The sequence below is a fragment of the Sarcophilus harrisii genome, chromosome 1 (assembly GCF_902635505.1).
Source record: "Sarcophilus harrisii chromosome 1, mSarHar1.11, whole genome shotgun sequence".
Taxonomy (NCBI): Eukaryota; Metazoa; Chordata; class Mammalia; order Dasyuromorphia; family Dasyuridae; genus Sarcophilus; species Sarcophilus harrisii.
In genome coordinates, this window is record NC_045426.1 from 326,079,597 (window position 1) to 326,097,653 (window position 18,057).

Consider the following 18,057-nt stretch of genomic DNA (forward strand, 5'->3'; position numbering starts at 1 on the left):
TTTTGTAGTGGCTAGAAATTGGAAAATGAATGGATGCCCACCAATTGGAGAATGGCTAAATAAACTGTGGTATATGAATGTTATGGAATATTATTGTTCTACAAGAAATCTACAGCAGGATGAATATGGAGAGGCTTAGAGAAACATACATGAACCAATGCTAAGTTAAATGAGCAGCAGGAGATCATTATACACTTTAACAACAATATTATATATATAATGATCAATTCTGATGGACGTGGCTCTCTTCAACAATGAGAGGATCCAAATCAGTTCCAACTGATCTGTAATGAACAAAACCAAGTACCCCTAGAGAAAGAACACTGGGAAATTAGTATGGACCACAACATAACATTTCTACTCTTTTGGTTATTGTTTGCTTGAATTTTTGTTTTTTCTTCTTAGGTTATCTTTATCTTCTTTCTAAATCCGTTCTTTCTTATGCAACAAAAAAAACTGTATAAATAGATATACACATATTGTATTTAACATATACTTTAACATATTTTACATATATGGCACTACCTGCCATCTAGGGGAGGGAGTGGAGGAAAGGAGGGAAAAAGTTGAAACAGAGGTTTTTGCAAGGGTCAATGTTGAAAATTTACCCACGCACATGTTTTATATATAAAAAGCTATAATAAAATTAAAAAAAAAAAGATATTAGGGTTCTAAGAAGACATTTCTTATTAGAAATTCCTCTATTAATATGTAAAAATCCACTCCCAAATTTCCTTTCCAATTAAGCAAATCTGTTTCTCTTATTGCCTGCATTCCATTACAAAATGTTCAGTCTTTTTGTCAAGAATATTTGGAAATTTCCCATTCTATTAAAGCTCCATTCCTTCCTCCTCCCCCCATGGAGGATTATACTTAATAGTTTAATTATCAGTCCTTATTTTTTGCCTTTTGGAACACTGTATTGCTTTATAATGGTAATTTCCAAATCTCGTGTAAGATTTACTGAGGTTCTTAGTACTGGTTTGTTCTCTGCTAGGATACTGAGCTGGAGTGCTCTTTGTCTAGAGTATTTCTTTTCCTTTCAGTGTAGCTGGTAGTCAATGATTCTTGGCCTAATAACCCCTTTCCCACCCTCCATGTCCTGAACTCTACTTTTTTTCTACCATTTTGCCTCCATCAGAATCTTGCAGGATTCTGGAGTCCCAGGACAAGTGATGTTTCTTATAGCCTGGTGCATGTCTAAGCTCTACAGGGAATGTTTGTAGGCGATCCCCGACTCCTAGTTTGATAACATGTTTCCTCACTATTACTTCTAAGGTTAGTGCCAAACTCCCAGTCATCCGAGTCACTGCTATGCGTCACTGTTAACTTTTCATTGCCAAATACTGTCATTTGTACCTTTGCATCAAATACATATGTATACATACACATATATGTACATGAGATGTATATACGTGTATACACACACACATATATATGAAATGTGTATTATACACAAAGATAGGTAGATATCCCTCTCTTTATCCACACAGCCACAACTCTGGCTCAGGCCATTTTTCTGGGCTACTGCATTAGCTTTCTAACTGGCCTCCTCACCTCCTCTTTTCACTCCACTTCATTATCTGCTGCTGCCTAGGTGATTTTTACAACACATTGGTCTACTCGCTTCCCATCTCACCATGAGCTCTAGTGGCTCCTTTCACTGCCAAGACCAATAACCAACACATCTGTGACCTGATGCTCATTCCCTGGCCCCTTCTTAATTGTTTTTCTCTATACCCCCTTCCAAGGACTCTACATCTAGCTACAAATTAACTGCTCACTTTCTCAATGGGATATTCTCTTTGCACTGACTATCCCCATCCCTGGCATATCAATCCCTTCACCTCCATCTACTTCCAAGACTTCAGTTGGAAGCCTTTCCTTTTTTCTTCCCCCAACCACAATTGCTAGTGCTTTCCTCTCTCAGATTACCTCCCATGCACAAACCTCTGTTTGTACCTAATTATGATGTGTAGATAACTAATTATTCACAAATTATTCTTCCAACCCCATTCTCCCCATATAGAGCATGGATCAAAAAAGATGGAACTAGCAGTGTGGCAAGAACAAGGGATAATTGATGAAAAATTCATATACTCTACTGAGATGTTGAAAGAAAACAAAGAACTGTAATGTTCTTGTTGCTTTTCTGGAGGTCTTGGAGCAGCCTTCCTTTCGGCAGGTTAATCACCACGAGAATAGCCAGGTATTAAAGTCCCAATCCTTTATTATCTCCTTCACAATCTAGTTTCCTTGCCTGGGGCCCAGACCAGCTTTCTGGAGAGCCTTTCAGACTGGCCTTGGTCTTAGTGAGGGAAGTGCAGGAGGCCAGGCCTGTCACCCCGGTGGTGTGAGATAGAGTGAATGAATCTGGCTCTCCGTGACTCTGAGAGCTTGAGCCCCTGCTTCCAGTCCTCTTGTCTTCTCTGGCTCTGTCTTCAAGCCTCCCTGTCCCCCAGGAGAGCCACCAAGAGCCTGACTGAAGATGGAAGGAATCTGTCTCTGGGTCTCTTCCAGGTCTGTGTCTGGCCTTTCTGAGTCTGTCTTTGGCCCTGACAGGCCTTGGTCTCAGTGGGGGAAGTGTAGGAGGCCAGGCCAGCCACAGTGCTGTGAGATGAATCTGGCTCTGAATCTGAGTCCCAGCTTATATGCTTTACACTGAGTATAAACCAATCATTATATCACTAGGAAACCGTTATTTGTTGTAAGATTTAATCAATCATACTAGAGAACTATTAAGCACCATGCTAAACTGGATAACCAATGTCTCATCAATTCCACTGACTTAACACCTTGTAAGAATTCTTGTTTCAGAGTTTTGGCCCATAACAAAGAACCATAAGTTAACAAAGAACATACAGAAAGACTTAAATAGGATTTACACAGGACGGCAAGCCTGAAGGAACTGCTACTTTAGAAATGAGCTTGTTCAACTTGGTTTTTTTTTTTATAGATGAGGACACTAAGGCCCAGTGAAGTGACTGTTAGAGACAACATAATAAATAGAAGTGATAAAATTATGCTTTCTTTAAATATTTAGGTAGGAAGATATTCATAGAAACTTAAACCTAAGGCAAGAATATACAAAGCAATAAAACCTAATTATTTTTTTTTAACCTAATTATTTTTCAAGGAAATTATTTGCTACCATGTGGTATTTTAACATACGGCTCACTAATATGTACTTCATTTTCAATATTCCCAACCCTGAACTGACTATATAGTTGTTAATTAGGAAATATTATAATTTAAGAAGATCTTTTCTTCACAAAAATCCTTCTATGGTAACCTTGTCATAATGTAGAGGTAACCTGGAATACTCAAAATCTGTATTTATTGGGACAAAATTTCTGACAGACTTTACCATCTTGTAAAGATTTCAAGCATGGCACTAATGATAAAATTATATGTTGAACTTCATGATAAAATTAACAAATTGGCATAAGAATACAGAGTAAGAGTGATGTTTCCAACCTCTTCAGTACATTATGCAATACATTATGTAAGAAATCAAGAATACCGTATATGTGTCTTAGGTGGAAAAAGGTTAGGAAAAGTTGAGTGCCTTTATGATTTTAATTTATTTAACCTTTAGCCAAATGATGTCTTAATATCACCTCATCTACTAATGTATTTCTATTAAGACTCTTCCAGAAAAGTATAACCATTAGTAATTGTGTATTTCAGAAAGTGAGTTAATAATTTAATTTAATAATTTAGGATTAATAATCCTAACTAAGAAAAAAGCCCAATTAAACTGGAAAGCAAAGGTTCACTTTCTCATTCAATTCTTGAAATTTGTTGAGAGTCTTTTCTGACAAGCAGTTATTGAAGTAATAACCTGCTATATAACACTAATGAAATAATATATCATGGGATATCTGGTCATCTTGCCTTACTGTGCACATGATGATTATTAAGTAGGCCATGATTAAAAACTGTAATTTATGGACAGTATCTGTTACAAAAGTTGTAGTAGAGAAATTTGAAAGAACTTGATAAGAACTTTCAAACTAACTCAATAAATACTCAACCTCGACAAACCAAACAAATATCCTTTCACAAAGTTCTATAAACATTCACATTTTCATAATCACAAAATTTACTTATAGCTGCTTATAACACTGCTGGATGATCCTCTGAGCATGAATATCAAAAAAGAAATAAAGCAGGGAGGAAATATGCTCACCTAAGTTCTTCACCCAGTGTCAAAGAGAATGTCCTATACATTATATCATACTGGAAAGATGCTGCAAATAGACAATTATCTCAGGCCAAAATGGAGGCACAGGAGGAACGCAAGTAGGATTACATTTGGGAAAGAGAGTTGCACCTTTAAAGGTTCAAGTGTCCTATTTTGTTCTTCTCTAATATTTTCCTTGAAAATATTCATGTACTCTCCATGAAGATAATTTCCAAATTTTACTTCTATAAACTCTGATTTCTCATCTTAACTTCCATTACACATCCCTCACTTCCACTATACATTTCCTTTTACTTGTTCCCTACCAATTACCAAAGGCATCTTGAAGTGGCTTACAAAATTTCACTAAATATAAAAAAAATGCATGAAATATAAACAAAAAGCAATTAAAAAGAGTAAAAAAAATAGATGTAGACACTTAGACACTCTTGCATAATGAATGCTTAATTTAGAATTTCAGAGTAGCTATAAAGAAACAAATCAGGATATAGATGGCATTTCTCAAACTATTCAACATATTTAAAATGGACAAACTCCCCCCTTTACCAACTCTCCCAAACTAATTTCCCTTCTACCAATCTCTTAAGTCAACCAGGTTTAAGATATCAAAGGAAACATCTTGAGGCTTTCCTAAATACAAATTAAAAAACAAACCAAAACAAAAACATTTACTGAAGGCCTAATATGTACAAATAAAACCTTGTCAAATTCAGAAAAGACAAAAATAACTACTGGCCGAATGTTGATTTAGAAAAATACCAATTAACATTATGTTGTACAGTATTTTTATTTATTCTGTTTAACATTTTCTAGTTACATTTTAAATTGATTCAGCAGCAAGTTTTGCACCTTTGTTGTGGAAGATCCAATGAAGTAGAACATAGTACACTGGTACTACAAGGAGTTGGTACTATTTCCTATACTTTCTATAATTTCCTAAATCTTATTTCTGGTCTCAATTTGTCCATTCTACATGGTGCTCCAAAAATAATCTTCCTAAAATGTCACTATTTAAAATCCTTCAGTGATATCTGATTTACCTACAAGATAAAGCTCTCTGCACTTCACATTACAAGGCCAAACTGACCTACTTCTATTTTTAGCTCTTTCATTTGAGTTCCACTAGTTCTCAGGTAGCATGGTATTATGAAAAAAAGAGCCAACATCAAAAAAATTAAGACTAGGAAAATTAGTATATGACCATAAACAAGTTTATTAAAACTCCTCTTATTCTAAGCAAAAGACAATATATTTCAGAGAAGGTGCCAGCACAGGAAGTAATTTCATCTGAGATTTCCCTATATTAAGTCACAGGCTCAGGCCTTATCCCTTTTTTTAATAGTTCTGACTACTAACAACATTCTTTATATGGAATATATTCATAGGAATGAGCTCTCTACCCTGTTTTAACAATTAAATGTAAATGCCAATTTAGCATTTTCTAAGACTAAAAAACAAAAAGCACCAAATCCAATGTATAGTTTGGTGATCTAATTGCATAAAGGAATTAAATATACTTGAAGCTTATTAATAGTTTCAATTGTTTTATAAACAAAATTGGGGGTGAATGCAGTGCAGTCCAGCACAGATCTTGCCAGTGCAGACTGTGCCAAACCAATCCAGCAGCACGCCTTGGGAGGCAACTGCCTTGATATCAATGACAATTCCAGAAATCTCAGCTCACAGATAGTAAGGAGGCAGGATAACTGCTCAGAAGTAAATTACAGGGAACCTTTGCTGGCATTGGGAGCAGGACTCTTGTTGTCCCTATACATAGTTCAGGATTGCAGCCCTAGGATGAGGAGCATTGGCAGAAACAGGGGACCTGGTCACAGTTCTAGGGCAAAAGAGAGTGCTTGTGGTCTCTTACAAACTAGAGCAGAGGCCAAGAGAGCAGTGACTACACCTCTCCTTAGTTCATGGAAGAACTAAAAACTTACAAACCTCCAGAACTAGCTCTGAAAACAAAAGCATGAAAAACCTGAAGCTTGAAATAACACCTATTACACAAAAGTTAAAAGTTAATAAATAGGTAGGAACAAACAACAAAAAGAGAACCTGACAATTGAAAGTTAGTATGGTGGCAGGGAAGTTCAAAAAACAAATTCAGAAAAAGACAACACAATCAAAGCAGCTACCTGCAAAGCCTCAAAGAAATATGTGAATTGTTCACAAGTCCTAGAAGAAATCAGAAAAGACTTTAAAAATCAAATAAATGAAAAAGAGGGAAAATAATGTAGAGTGATGTAATAAAATCATGACAAAAAAGCCAACAACTTAGGAAAATAGGCATACCCACAAAAAATTACTGAAAATAACATCTTAAAAAACCAAAATAGATCAAATGGTAAAAGTGGTGTAAAAATCCATTTGAAACAAACCCAAAAAGCAAAATTGGCCAAAAGAAACAGAAGTACAAAAGTTCAGTGAAGAAAATAATTGCTTAAAAATTAGAACTGGACAAATGAAAGCTAATGACTCCCCAAAATATCAAGATACAATAAAACAAAATCAAAAGGATGAAAAAAATAGAAAAAATGTGAAATATTTCTTTGCAAAAACTGATCTGAAAAAGAAATTCAGGAGAGATAACTTAGAATCATTGGGCTACCAAAAATCAATAACTAAAAGTCTTGACATGTTTCAAGAAATTATCAAGAGAAACCTGCCTTGGCATCCTAGAATAAGAACATAAAATACTGTAAATTTGTAAAAATTATTCCTGGTGAATAGATCAGAGCTAAATGAAAACTTTTACTTTCAAATACAAGATTCAAAAGAAACAAAAAAGAGTAAACGGGAAAGAGAAATCAGCGATTCAATAAGATTAAACTGCTTACATCCCTAAAGAGGAAGAAAGTACTTTGAATTTTAACATTATTAATGGCAGTTGGGAATAAGAGGACATGGGTGTCAATTGACTATGATGGGATGTTATCCAAAAAAAAAGTAAAGTTAAGGCATATTCTGAAAAAAGGGAGGCAGAATGGTGTAAATTATCTCATATTAAAAGAGGTAAAAGAGCTTTTACGAGGTACATGAAAATAGGGAGGAAAAGGGGAATGGGGGAGGGAGGAATAGCAGGCAATACTTCAGATTTTCTCAATTGGCTCAGAGGGAATAGGATATACCATCAATTGGGTATAAAAATCTATCTTACCCTCAAGGGAAGTAATAAGAGTAATAAGATAATGTGGTAAAGTGGAGGGGGAGGGGGGAATGATAAAAGAGAGAGGTTTGAGGGAACTGGTGGTCAGAAGCAAAACTCTTTTGAGGAGGATGAAATAAGAGTGAGAAAAGAATAAACAGGAGAAAAGAGAAAATTACATTCAATTAAAGAGGTTTTGCACAAACAAAACCAATGCAGCCCAAAATAAAAGGAAACCTGAAACCTGGGGAAAATGTTTATAACAAGTTTCTCTGATAAAAGCTTTTTACTCAAATATATAGAAAACTGAGTCAAATTTATAAGAATATAAGTCATTCCCCAATAGGTAAATGATCAAAGAGCATGAACAGTTTCCAGACAAAGAAATCAAGACTATCTATAGCCATATTAAAAAAGTGCTTCAAATCACTATTAGAAAAATGCAAATTAAAACACCTCACACCTATCATACTAATACAACAGTAAAGGAAAATGACCACTGTTGGAGGGGATGTGGGAAAATTGAGACAAATCTGTCTATACCCTTTGATCCAGAAAAAGCACTACCCCAGAAATCCAAAAAAAAGATATTGTCTTGTGTTGTTTTAGTCACATCCAACTCTTTCGTGACCCCGTCTGAAGTTTTCTTGGCAAAGATACTGGAGTGGTTTGTCATTTCCTTCTCCAGTTCATTTTACAGATAAAGAAACTGAGGCAAACAGGGTTAAATGACTTGCTTAGGGTCAACTAGGGTCTTCCTAACTCAAGGGCCAGCACTATCCTTTCCATCACTTAACTGCCCATATGGTGGCAAAGAAAGAACTTGAAGGAAAGGAGAAATAAATTTTGGAAAAGAAGGTTTTGCAAAGGCAAATGTTGAAATCTACGCATATGTTTTGAAAATAAAAGTTTCATAAAAAAATAAAATAAATAAGTAGAAAAAAAAGAGATGGAAATTGAGGGGATGTTTAACAACTGGGAAATGGGTAACCAAGTTGTAATATATGACTGTGATGAAATACCATTTTTCTGTAAGAAATGATGAATGGTATGCTTTCAGAAAAACCTGGAAACTTACATAAACTGATGTTAAGTGAAGTGAACAAAACCAGGAAAGCACTGTAGGTAGTAATAACACCACCATATGATGATCATATGTCAATGACTTAACTACTCAGAATACAATTGATATAAGATAATTTCTGAAAGACTCATGATGAAAAATGCTTTCCGTTTTCAGACAAAGAACTGATGGAGTCTGAATCTGAATCAAAGCATATTTTTTTAAACTTTATTTTTTTGGAGGGAGGTGGTACGTGGGGGGAGTCTGTGTTTTCTTTTATAACATGATTAATAATGGAAATGTTTTGCATGAGTGCAAAGGTATAACCTATATCAAATTGCTTGCCTTCTCAGGGAAGGGTAGGGGAAAATATTTTGGAATTCAAAATTTTAAAAACACTTTTTTACATGTAAGTAGGATATATATATATATATATGTATGTAAAAGATTAATGAAAACTGAGGAAATCCAAGATCCCTTAAAGATAATGAGTATCTGTAATAAGCGCTATTCAAACTTTTATACTCTGAGAATACACACACCACACATTTCATCATTATATAGTAAAGTTTCTCAAATGATTTCCAGGTCCATGCTTCCAAGTTTATTGAAATTTTTAAGGCAAGACATAATTTCAAACATCTAGATCTGAGTCATGAACTTGATAGAGAATGGATACTTTCTGGAATTTCAAGATCAGATGCTATTGATTCACTCTTAGAATGTTCTGATGTTCTGTGTTTACTTTTCTCTGTCTTGGAAATCACTGTCACATCTCCCATTTCTTTCCTAGATAGACTGTATTTTTTCGAAGTTGGATATTTTAATTTTTCATGAGCCAAAGGGTTATGTTCCCTATGTCCTTTGCTTTTCTGACTTATTGTGCTCTCAGAGAAGGAATGAGAATTGCTTTCGGACTGTTTCTTTGAAGAGTATTTTGAGGTATATTCACTCATTCTGGCACTTTTCTCTGAGGAACTTCTACTACTTCTGGAAGACTCTTCTTCTTTTCTTTGATCTTGAGTTTCAACAATCATATTTGCTAAAAATGATAATGATGGTGTAGGGACAAATTCTTTAGGAGGAACCTGTTGATGATCAACGCCCTTGATTACCTGAACTTCTTTGGCCTCCTGAGTAGAAACTGGAATCTGGAAGGTGTCAAGAGGCAAAGAAGTTCTAACATCGCCACTAACTTTCTGAAATTGAAAAGTATAATTAAAATTAGTCAAAATCATTTAATTAAATTGAAATTTCTACTGGTTACTGTCACCTTATTAATAAACATAAAAGACCCTTAAAATCCAATTCAAATAGTTCTGGGGAGGTCATTTCTCCTACAGTCATCTTGCTCCTGAGAAACTACAACAATTGCTCTGCTGTGTCTAAGGCCATTTCCTACAGCCTATCAAGTCTCAAAGATGTGAAGAGCAGATGAAAACTTATATACAAGTTCCAAATTAATAAACAAAGTATACTTCAAGAAGAGGTCTACAACAGGGAGGGAAGAGAAAGCAGGATGCCAGAGAAAAGAAATTCCTACAGGTCAAATCCATGTAGATGGCCATATTTTACATAATGAACATAACTCAGAGAGGGCTCATTTAAAAAAAAAAAATTGTGTCCCCTTTTTGTATTAAGGTGTTTTTATTCTGATTTCTTATTTTTTTTTCCTTCCTGCAAAATAGTTTATTTATACCAGTGTACGGCAAATTGTAAAAAGGTCCTCAGGATTTATCTTAAAATCTCGCTTTCTTATTTTGTTAATCTATTTTTCCCCTAGTTTCTATTTTTTTTTCCTATTTCCTATTTTCTATTTGCTAATAAATCATCTGGAAAGAATCTTAAAGAGGTCAAGTTAATAATTCAAAGCTTGTGAAAGTCTCAATCATCCTAGTTCTTGTATATTGTGTCTTCAAAAACTGTAGACACATAATCTACTAGCAACCTAATTCGCTGCTTAGTATCTTCAGTTTTAAATCAAGCTAAACTATTACCACTATTTAGCCCATTTCTGTTTTTTCTCTTTATTATAAAGAACTGAATTATTTAGCATTTCTCACAATAAAACTCTTCTTAAGCAATAAACTGGGAAAACATTTTTACATTCAAAAGTTTTGATAAAGACCTCATTTCTAAGATATATAGAGAACTGATTCAAATTTATAATAGTTCAAGCCATTCTCCAATTGATAAATGGTCAAAGTAAACGAACAGACAATTTTCAGATGAAAAAATTTAAACTATTTGTAGCCACATGAAAAAATGCTCCAAATCAGTACTGATCAGAGAAATGCAAATTAAGACAACTCTAAGATACCACTACACACCTGTCAGATTGGCTAAGATGACAGGAAAAAATAATGACAAATGTTGGAGGGGATGTGGGAAAACTAGGACACTGTTGTGAATGAATCCAACCATTGTGGAGAGCAATTTTGGAACTATGCTCAAAAAGTTATCAAACTGTGCCCATACTTTTGATCCAGCACTGTTACTACTGGGATTATATCCCAAAGAGATCTTAAAGGAGGGAAAGGGAATCATATGTGCGAAAAATGTTTGTGGCAGCCCTTTTTGTAGTGGCAAGTGTAGAGAGCTGGAACTCTGGAGAAGTATATTTGAAACAAGGTGCTAACTCAGTGAAATCGATGAGATAATGGTTCTCTTGTATACATATATTTAGTACTTAGCATGGTGATATAATGGTTCTCTAGTTCGCACATACTCAGTATACTGTAATGATATAATTGTAATAGGGTATTTAAATTGGGGACAAAGTCAGACTCAGAGGGAGACAAGTTGAGACTGTCAGACTGCTGGATGAGAACTGGGTGAGACTGAGACTGGGTTTGACTATGACAGAAAGCTACCCCGAACATTACATTTTGGTGCCCAAAGTGGAACACCATAATGTAGTATTCGGGGGCTTTTTAGAGGACCAGCCTTGATCTTTGTGCAGGAGTTCAGGAGGCAGGATAGCCACCACTAGGCTGGTGAAAGATAGAATGTCTATCTTCTAGTCCTTCTTAGCCCTTATATACCTTATTGTAATTACATCATTACAGCATACTGATTATGTATGAACTAGAGAACCATCATCTCATCAATTCCACTGAGTTAACTCTACAGGCAGAAAATAGAATTTGAGTGGATACCCATCAATTGGAGAATGGCTGAATAAGTTATGGTCTATGAATATTATTGTTCTGTAAGAAATGACCAGTAGGATGATTTCAAAGAGGCCTGGAGAGACTTACATCAACTGATGCTAAGTGAAATGAGCAGAACCAGAAGATCATTGTACATGGCAACACTAAGTCTATAAAACAGTCAATTCTGATGGACGTGGCTCTCTTCAACAATGAGATGATTCAAACCAGTGCCACTTGTTCAGTGATGAAGAAGGATCTACACCCAGAGAAAGGACTGGGGGAACTGAGTGTGGAACACAACATAGCATTCTCACTCTTTTTGTTGTTGTTTGCTTGCAATTTATTTTCTGTTTTTTTCTTCCTTCTTGATCTGATTTTTCTTGTGCAGCAAGATAACTGCATAAATATATGTGTGTGTGTGTATATATATATGATTTAACATGTATTTTAACATATTTAACATGTACTGGACTACCTGCTAGCTAGGGGAGGGGGTGGGGGGAAGAGGAAAATTTGGAAGAAAAGGTTTTGCAAGTTTCAATGTTGAAAAATTATCCATGCATATGCTATGTAAATAAAAAACTTTAATTATAAAAAACAAAAACAACCTGTTATTAAACTAGCCATACAGTAGAAAGAACACTAACCTAGATGTGTTAAGTTATCTGAATTCTAGTTCAGATTTTATTAGTTGCTATGTAACTTTAGAGGGGCAACTAGGTGGCACAATAGATAAGAGTGCTGGACCTGAAATCAGAAAGACTCATCTTACTGAGTTCAAACCTGGCCTCTGACATCTACTAGTTGTGTGACCCTGGGCATGTCACTTAATTCTGTTTGCCTCAGTTTCCTCATCTATAAATGAGTTGGAGAAAAAAAATGGCAAACCATTCCCTTATCTTTGCCAAGAAAACCACAAAAGGGGTCACCAAGAGTAGAAAATGACTGAAATGATTGAAGAACATGTCACTTTAGGCAAGTTGTAATCTACTTCACATTTGTTTCAAAACAAATGACCCTTTTGTTGGAACCTTGTTTTATCCATAAAATGAGAAAAATAACTACTTCTTTTTACATTATAGGAAATAATAAAAGCAGTTCATAAATATAAAGCACTTTAGTGCTTTATATTTATGAACTGCTTTTATTGTTTCCTACAAGTTTCATGTTTTCTAGTTTTAAGATTCTAGGGTCATCAACTTATATATAATTTTCTACTCCCCATGTCTAGTCAGTTGCTAAATCTTTCTGACTTACTCATTTCTGCTTTTCTAGTATCTATCTCATATATATCCTTATCTTTATTCACCCTTTTTTTCCCCCTCCAACCTTGCCATCACCCTGGTCCCCATCCTCATTACCTCACACCTGGACTATTACAATAATCTGTTGGTTTGGTCTCCCTGCCTTAAAATTCTATTTAGGCCTATTAACCCCCACATTGATTATCAAAATGATCTTTCTAAAGTGTACACCTGCTAGTGTCACCCCCATTAAACAACTTCAGTGGCTCCCTATGGCCACTAGGATCAAATATAAAATCCTGTTTGACTTTTAAAGTCCTATTCTTCTCATCTTTAACAACACCTCCCTTCTCCCCATTCTGCCCCTCCATGAGACTCACTGACCCTGATTTCATAAGACTTCATTTTCATGAAAACTTTATTGTTTTCACTGGGTATCCCCTGCTCCAGGAATTCTCTCCCTACTTATGTCTATCTTCTTCCTGGCTTCACTGACTTCAATCAAGTCTCAACTAAACTCCAATCTTATGCAAGAAAAATTTCCCAGTCCTTTTTACATTAACATTAGTGCTTTCCTTCAGATATCTCCCATTTATTTTGTATCCTGCTTGTATATAGTTGCTTATATATTGCTTCACTACACTGCAAACTCCTTGAGAACAAGCTGTTTTTTGCCTTTCTTTACATTCCAACATCTAAGCATGGTGTTTGTCACATAATAGGCACCTAAAAATGTTTGCTGACTTGATTAGCTGACTAGATATATTAGCCAATTCTAACATATTAATTTACAGCCTGATTATAGTCTAAATAATAATAATGTTATTATTGTCATTCAGTAATTTTTCAGGGTGTTCTCAGAGAAGATATTGGAGTGATTTGCCATTTCCTTTTCCTGCCCATTTTACAAATGAGTAAACTGAAGCAAACAGGGTTAAGTGACTTATCCAGGATTACACAACTAGTGTCTATGGCCAGATTTGAACTCAGGAAGAAGAGTTCTTCACTCCTAATCCAGCACTCTATCCAGTGTATCACCTACCTTTTCAGTCTACCTATTACAAATAACATGAAGAAATGAATAATGTATAATAATATAATTTTAATAATATTTCATTGCTTATATGTACTAATAATCTAAATACTAAGGTAGCACTTGCAACATGAAATCATGAACCTACAGGTACTGAACGGATCTTCTCAGTGATATCCTAAATGATGAAATTAAGAAATTCTTTATTATATTAAGGTAGATAATACCAAAATGAAATAGAAAAGATGGTATGCCTGATCTTAACCAAACTTCACTTACTTGGATGCTCTGCATTTGTCCTGGGGTATTCTGACCAGATTCTTGTCTTTCTTCAATTCCTTTCTTTTCTTCCGTAAGTATAGCATTAATTGAAGTGTTCATCTGGGACTGATCTAGGAAATCAAAATCCGATTGACTTATACCAGCTACTGTGGCTAGCTGCCCAAGTCTAGAATAGAGATTAATAGGAAAAACAATAAATGGTTATTATAGATGCATATAAATATATCTAAGATCAGAGCAAAGAAACAGACTAAAATGAAGTCTCATATTTCGCTTCAAAATGCAATCCTTTTTCTATATAATTCACAATAATCTTCTTGTACTCTATTGGATTGCTGTCCAAATTTTAAGAAGAGTCTCCTAATAAACTACTGTCGAACAGCTATCAACTTTATTTGCTATTCTTTAATCTCACACCTGTCAGCTACTACTCTCATGGGGTTATTCTTGCATAAATGTACTTTCTATCTAACTCTTTAGAAATATAAATTCATTATTGTGCATTCATGTTTTTTACTATAATTCCATATGACTTTCAATTTCATAGAGTTTTACACATATCAGTGGAAAAAAAGTTAATTATAATTACAATTAGTTAGCTATTGAACTTTGCTTAGGTAATAAAGTTGCCTAAGCTAAATTTTGAAAACTAAAGTTAAGAAAAGGGAAGAAACAGCATTTAACCTACCCAGCATCTTTAAGGAGATCCAAAAATGCATGGAACTTTTGGAAAGATGTCTCAATACTGCCCAAAACACCATCATCTTCCAAAATCATGGTTGCCAGGGACTGTGCATGAAGAGCCTCAGATAGTGAGAAATTTATATTTCGCAACTGGGAATTTTCAAGTTCCAGCTAGGAAATAATATAATTTTTACTCACTGTTAATAAAAAGCAAAATTTAAATGAAAAAAGGAACAAGAAACTTGTGGTTATATTTCATCAAGTCCAACTGTGAAAACAGATTTATTTCCCATAATCTTGGGGTAAGAGCAGGAAGACCGAGATTCATTTTTTACTTATTAAATATGAGAACACATCTCTCTCAAAGTAGTATAGGAGCTTCTAGTAAAATCACTTCTACCAACAGATATTACAAACTGTTCTGTAATTCAGGTAGTTTCAGAAAACTGGCTAGGTAATAATTGGTTCCATTTGTACCAGATTTCCAGAAAATGTTTACTTTTCTTTGTTAGAAAATGGCTAAAACATTCTGTCAATTAGGAAATTAAATTAGAAGACTGACTCCAGAAAAATATACAAAAGTTCAAACTAACAGGTAATTATAGGATTAATTTCTGAAGTTTCTCTCTGTTGCTTGTTGAATTCAATGCTAAATTTTTGACCTTGTGTTCAAGATTCTCCAACATCCTGTCAAACCTGCCACTGATACACCACACCACTTCTTCCTCCCCCATGTTCTCCCATCAGGTTGCTGTCTCCTTTTTTTCTTCTCTGTCCTGGTTCTATTACCCTTTCTACTTTGCTTCTGTAGCTAAACTGCTTCTACTAAACGAATACCTCTCAAAGATTTCCCACAAGGTCAGGTTTCACCTTCAAAAAGCCTTTCCTAACCTGGAGGCACCTGAGTCACTCTATTGTTTTACATTTCCTGTGGCCATAAATACCATCTCCTCTTTACTATATTGTATTTGCTTTAATACTCTTAAGTGATCTTACATCTTCCTATACAAGTTAAAAGTACTCGAGGATAGTATTAAATTGTTTCTTCTGTACCCTCTATGTTTCTTCACATATTTTTGTACATCATATTGGTGTTTAATGAGTAAAGACCGCCAAATAAAGCACAGAAGTAACAAAGTTTTTTACCCTATAGACTAATTAATGGACTATATACATGAATTCAACATTAATATTAACAGAGAGCAACCAATTTTCAAATGCACTAACTTAACTTCATTCTGAAGTCTAATTATTTCAGCTCAAACACAAATAACAAAAACACAAATTATTTTTAATTTTACCTCAGTTACTCGTTTGTCGGCCTTAACTCTCATCATCCTTTCTGTTTTTAACTGCTCTAGGCACTCTTCCAACTTCTCCTGTGGAAAACCATAAAAATTATTACACTTAAGAATGGCCTACAAGGAAATTCTGAGTCACAGATTCTCTGTACCTCAACTTTTTCATGTATAAATTTATGAGAGGATTTGACAGATTATCTTTAAGGTTTCAATCAGTTCTAAAAACTGAATTTTAAAGTGAAAGTAGTAAGAGATCTCGTACCATTATCATAATAATTAAGTCACTTCCTAGTGATACTAAAATAGGGTGAAGTTTCATTTCATTTTCTCTTTGGAAAGCAATATTCATTTCATGGAAGACTGAATAATACTCAGTACAGTGTATTAAGATAGCAAAAGGGCACATCTGAAAAAGCCTCTACATGAATGAGGTAGCTGGCAGCATCACAGTATTCAGAGTGCTGGGCTTGGTATTAGGAAGACCCGAGTTCAAATGTGACCTCAGGTACTTACTACTATGTAAACCTCTTTGCCTCAGTTTTTCAACTGTAAAATGGGGATAGTAATAGCACCAATCTCCCAGGTTGTGAGGAGTAAATGAAATAATAACTATAAAGTGCACTCACATAACAAGCATTTTAAAAAAGCACTTATTCCCTAAGTCCCCTGCTAAAATAAGATTTTTTTCAGGTAAAATTCATCATGAAATTTAAGAAAAAATATAATTTAGTTCTACTTTGAAATATATGCCATCTTCATTCATTAAGTAAATATCTTAGATTCCAATGGCAATGGAATCTAATAGTCAAATCAATCAATAAATATTTTTAAAGCATCTATATTTTCTGGGCTCTAAGCTAAATACTGGGGATACAAAAAGAAGGCAAAAGATAGAACCTGCCCTTAAAGAGTTTTCAACATAATGGGAGAAAAAACATGCAAATAAATACATTCAGAGAGGTCAGTTGTAGGAGCAGAGAAAGGAAAGCATTCCAAGATTGCTGGATAGTAAGGGATGATATCTAAAACCAAGAGATGGAGGATTTTGAGGAAAGCCAAAAAGTTATGTCACTGAACGAAAAAGTGTGTGTCAGGGAGTAAGATGCAAGAAGAATGGAAAGGTGGAAAGGAGTTCAATAATAAAAAGTTCTGAATGACAGAGGATTCTGTGTTAGCTCTTAGAGGTAACAAAGGTCACTGGAATTTTAATGAGATGAGTGTGTGTATGTGTGTGTGTATGACATGACCATACCTACATTTTAGGAATATTCCATTATTGGTTGAGTGGGAAGGGACTTGAAGCAGGCAGACCCAGCAGCAGACTACTGCAATAATCCAGGTATGAGGTGAGGAGAGCCTGCACATAAGTAGTGTCCATGTCAGAGGAGAAGAAGCATCATCAAGAAATTCTGCAAAAGCAAAATCCATAGGCCTTGGCAATAGAGTTGGGTATGGGGAGGGTGAGAATTTGTGAAGACAAACAGAGGTAGAATTAAAAATAATTTGGTTTTTTGTGATTCGTGTTTGAGCTGAGATAATTAGACTTCAGAATGAAGTTAGTGCATTTGAAAACTGGTTGCTCTCTGCTAACATTAATGTTGAATTCATGTATATAGTCTATTAATTAGTCTATAGGGTAAAAAGCTTGTTACTTCTGTACTTAATTTGGCCTTCTTTACGCATTAAGCATCAATTTGGCGTACAGAAATATGTGAAAAAATATAGAAGGTACAGAAGAAATAACATAATACTATGTTGGGATGATTTCTAGATTGTAAGCTTGAGGATTTAGGAAGAATGATGTTTCCCTCTATAGTAAAGGGAAGACATGAATATGGGGGGGGGGGGGGAAGGTAGGAAGGGAGAAAGATGAATTATTTTGGATTTTTAGATATATCTAAGATGTCGTCTACTGGATACCCAATATGAGACACATGAAA

The 18,057-nt window shown here is 34.8% G+C and overlaps 1 protein-coding gene across 2 annotated transcripts in view; it reads right to left on the reverse strand.

Annotated features, from left to right (window-relative positions):
• Nucleotides 1-9,007: 9,007 nt before the first annotated feature.
• The window catches only part of CEP78 (centrosomal protein 78), a 36,954-nt gene continuing 27,904 nt past the window's right edge, over nucleotides 9,008-18,057 (reverse strand). For both annotated transcript variants that reach the window (XM_031945500.1, XM_031945501.1), the window contains 4 exons: nucleotides 16,118-16,195; nucleotides 14,821-14,987; nucleotides 14,130-14,298; nucleotides 9,008-9,617 (listed from right to left, as the gene is read on the reverse strand). In XM_031945500.1, the coding sequence (XP_031801360.1) occupies nucleotides 9,072-9,617; nucleotides 14,130-14,298; nucleotides 14,821-14,987; nucleotides 16,118-16,195 (960 nt within the window). In that variant the 3' untranslated portion in view covers nucleotides 9,008-9,071. The remainder of the gene's footprint in view (nucleotides 9,618-14,129; nucleotides 14,299-14,820; nucleotides 14,988-16,117; nucleotides 16,196-18,057) is intronic.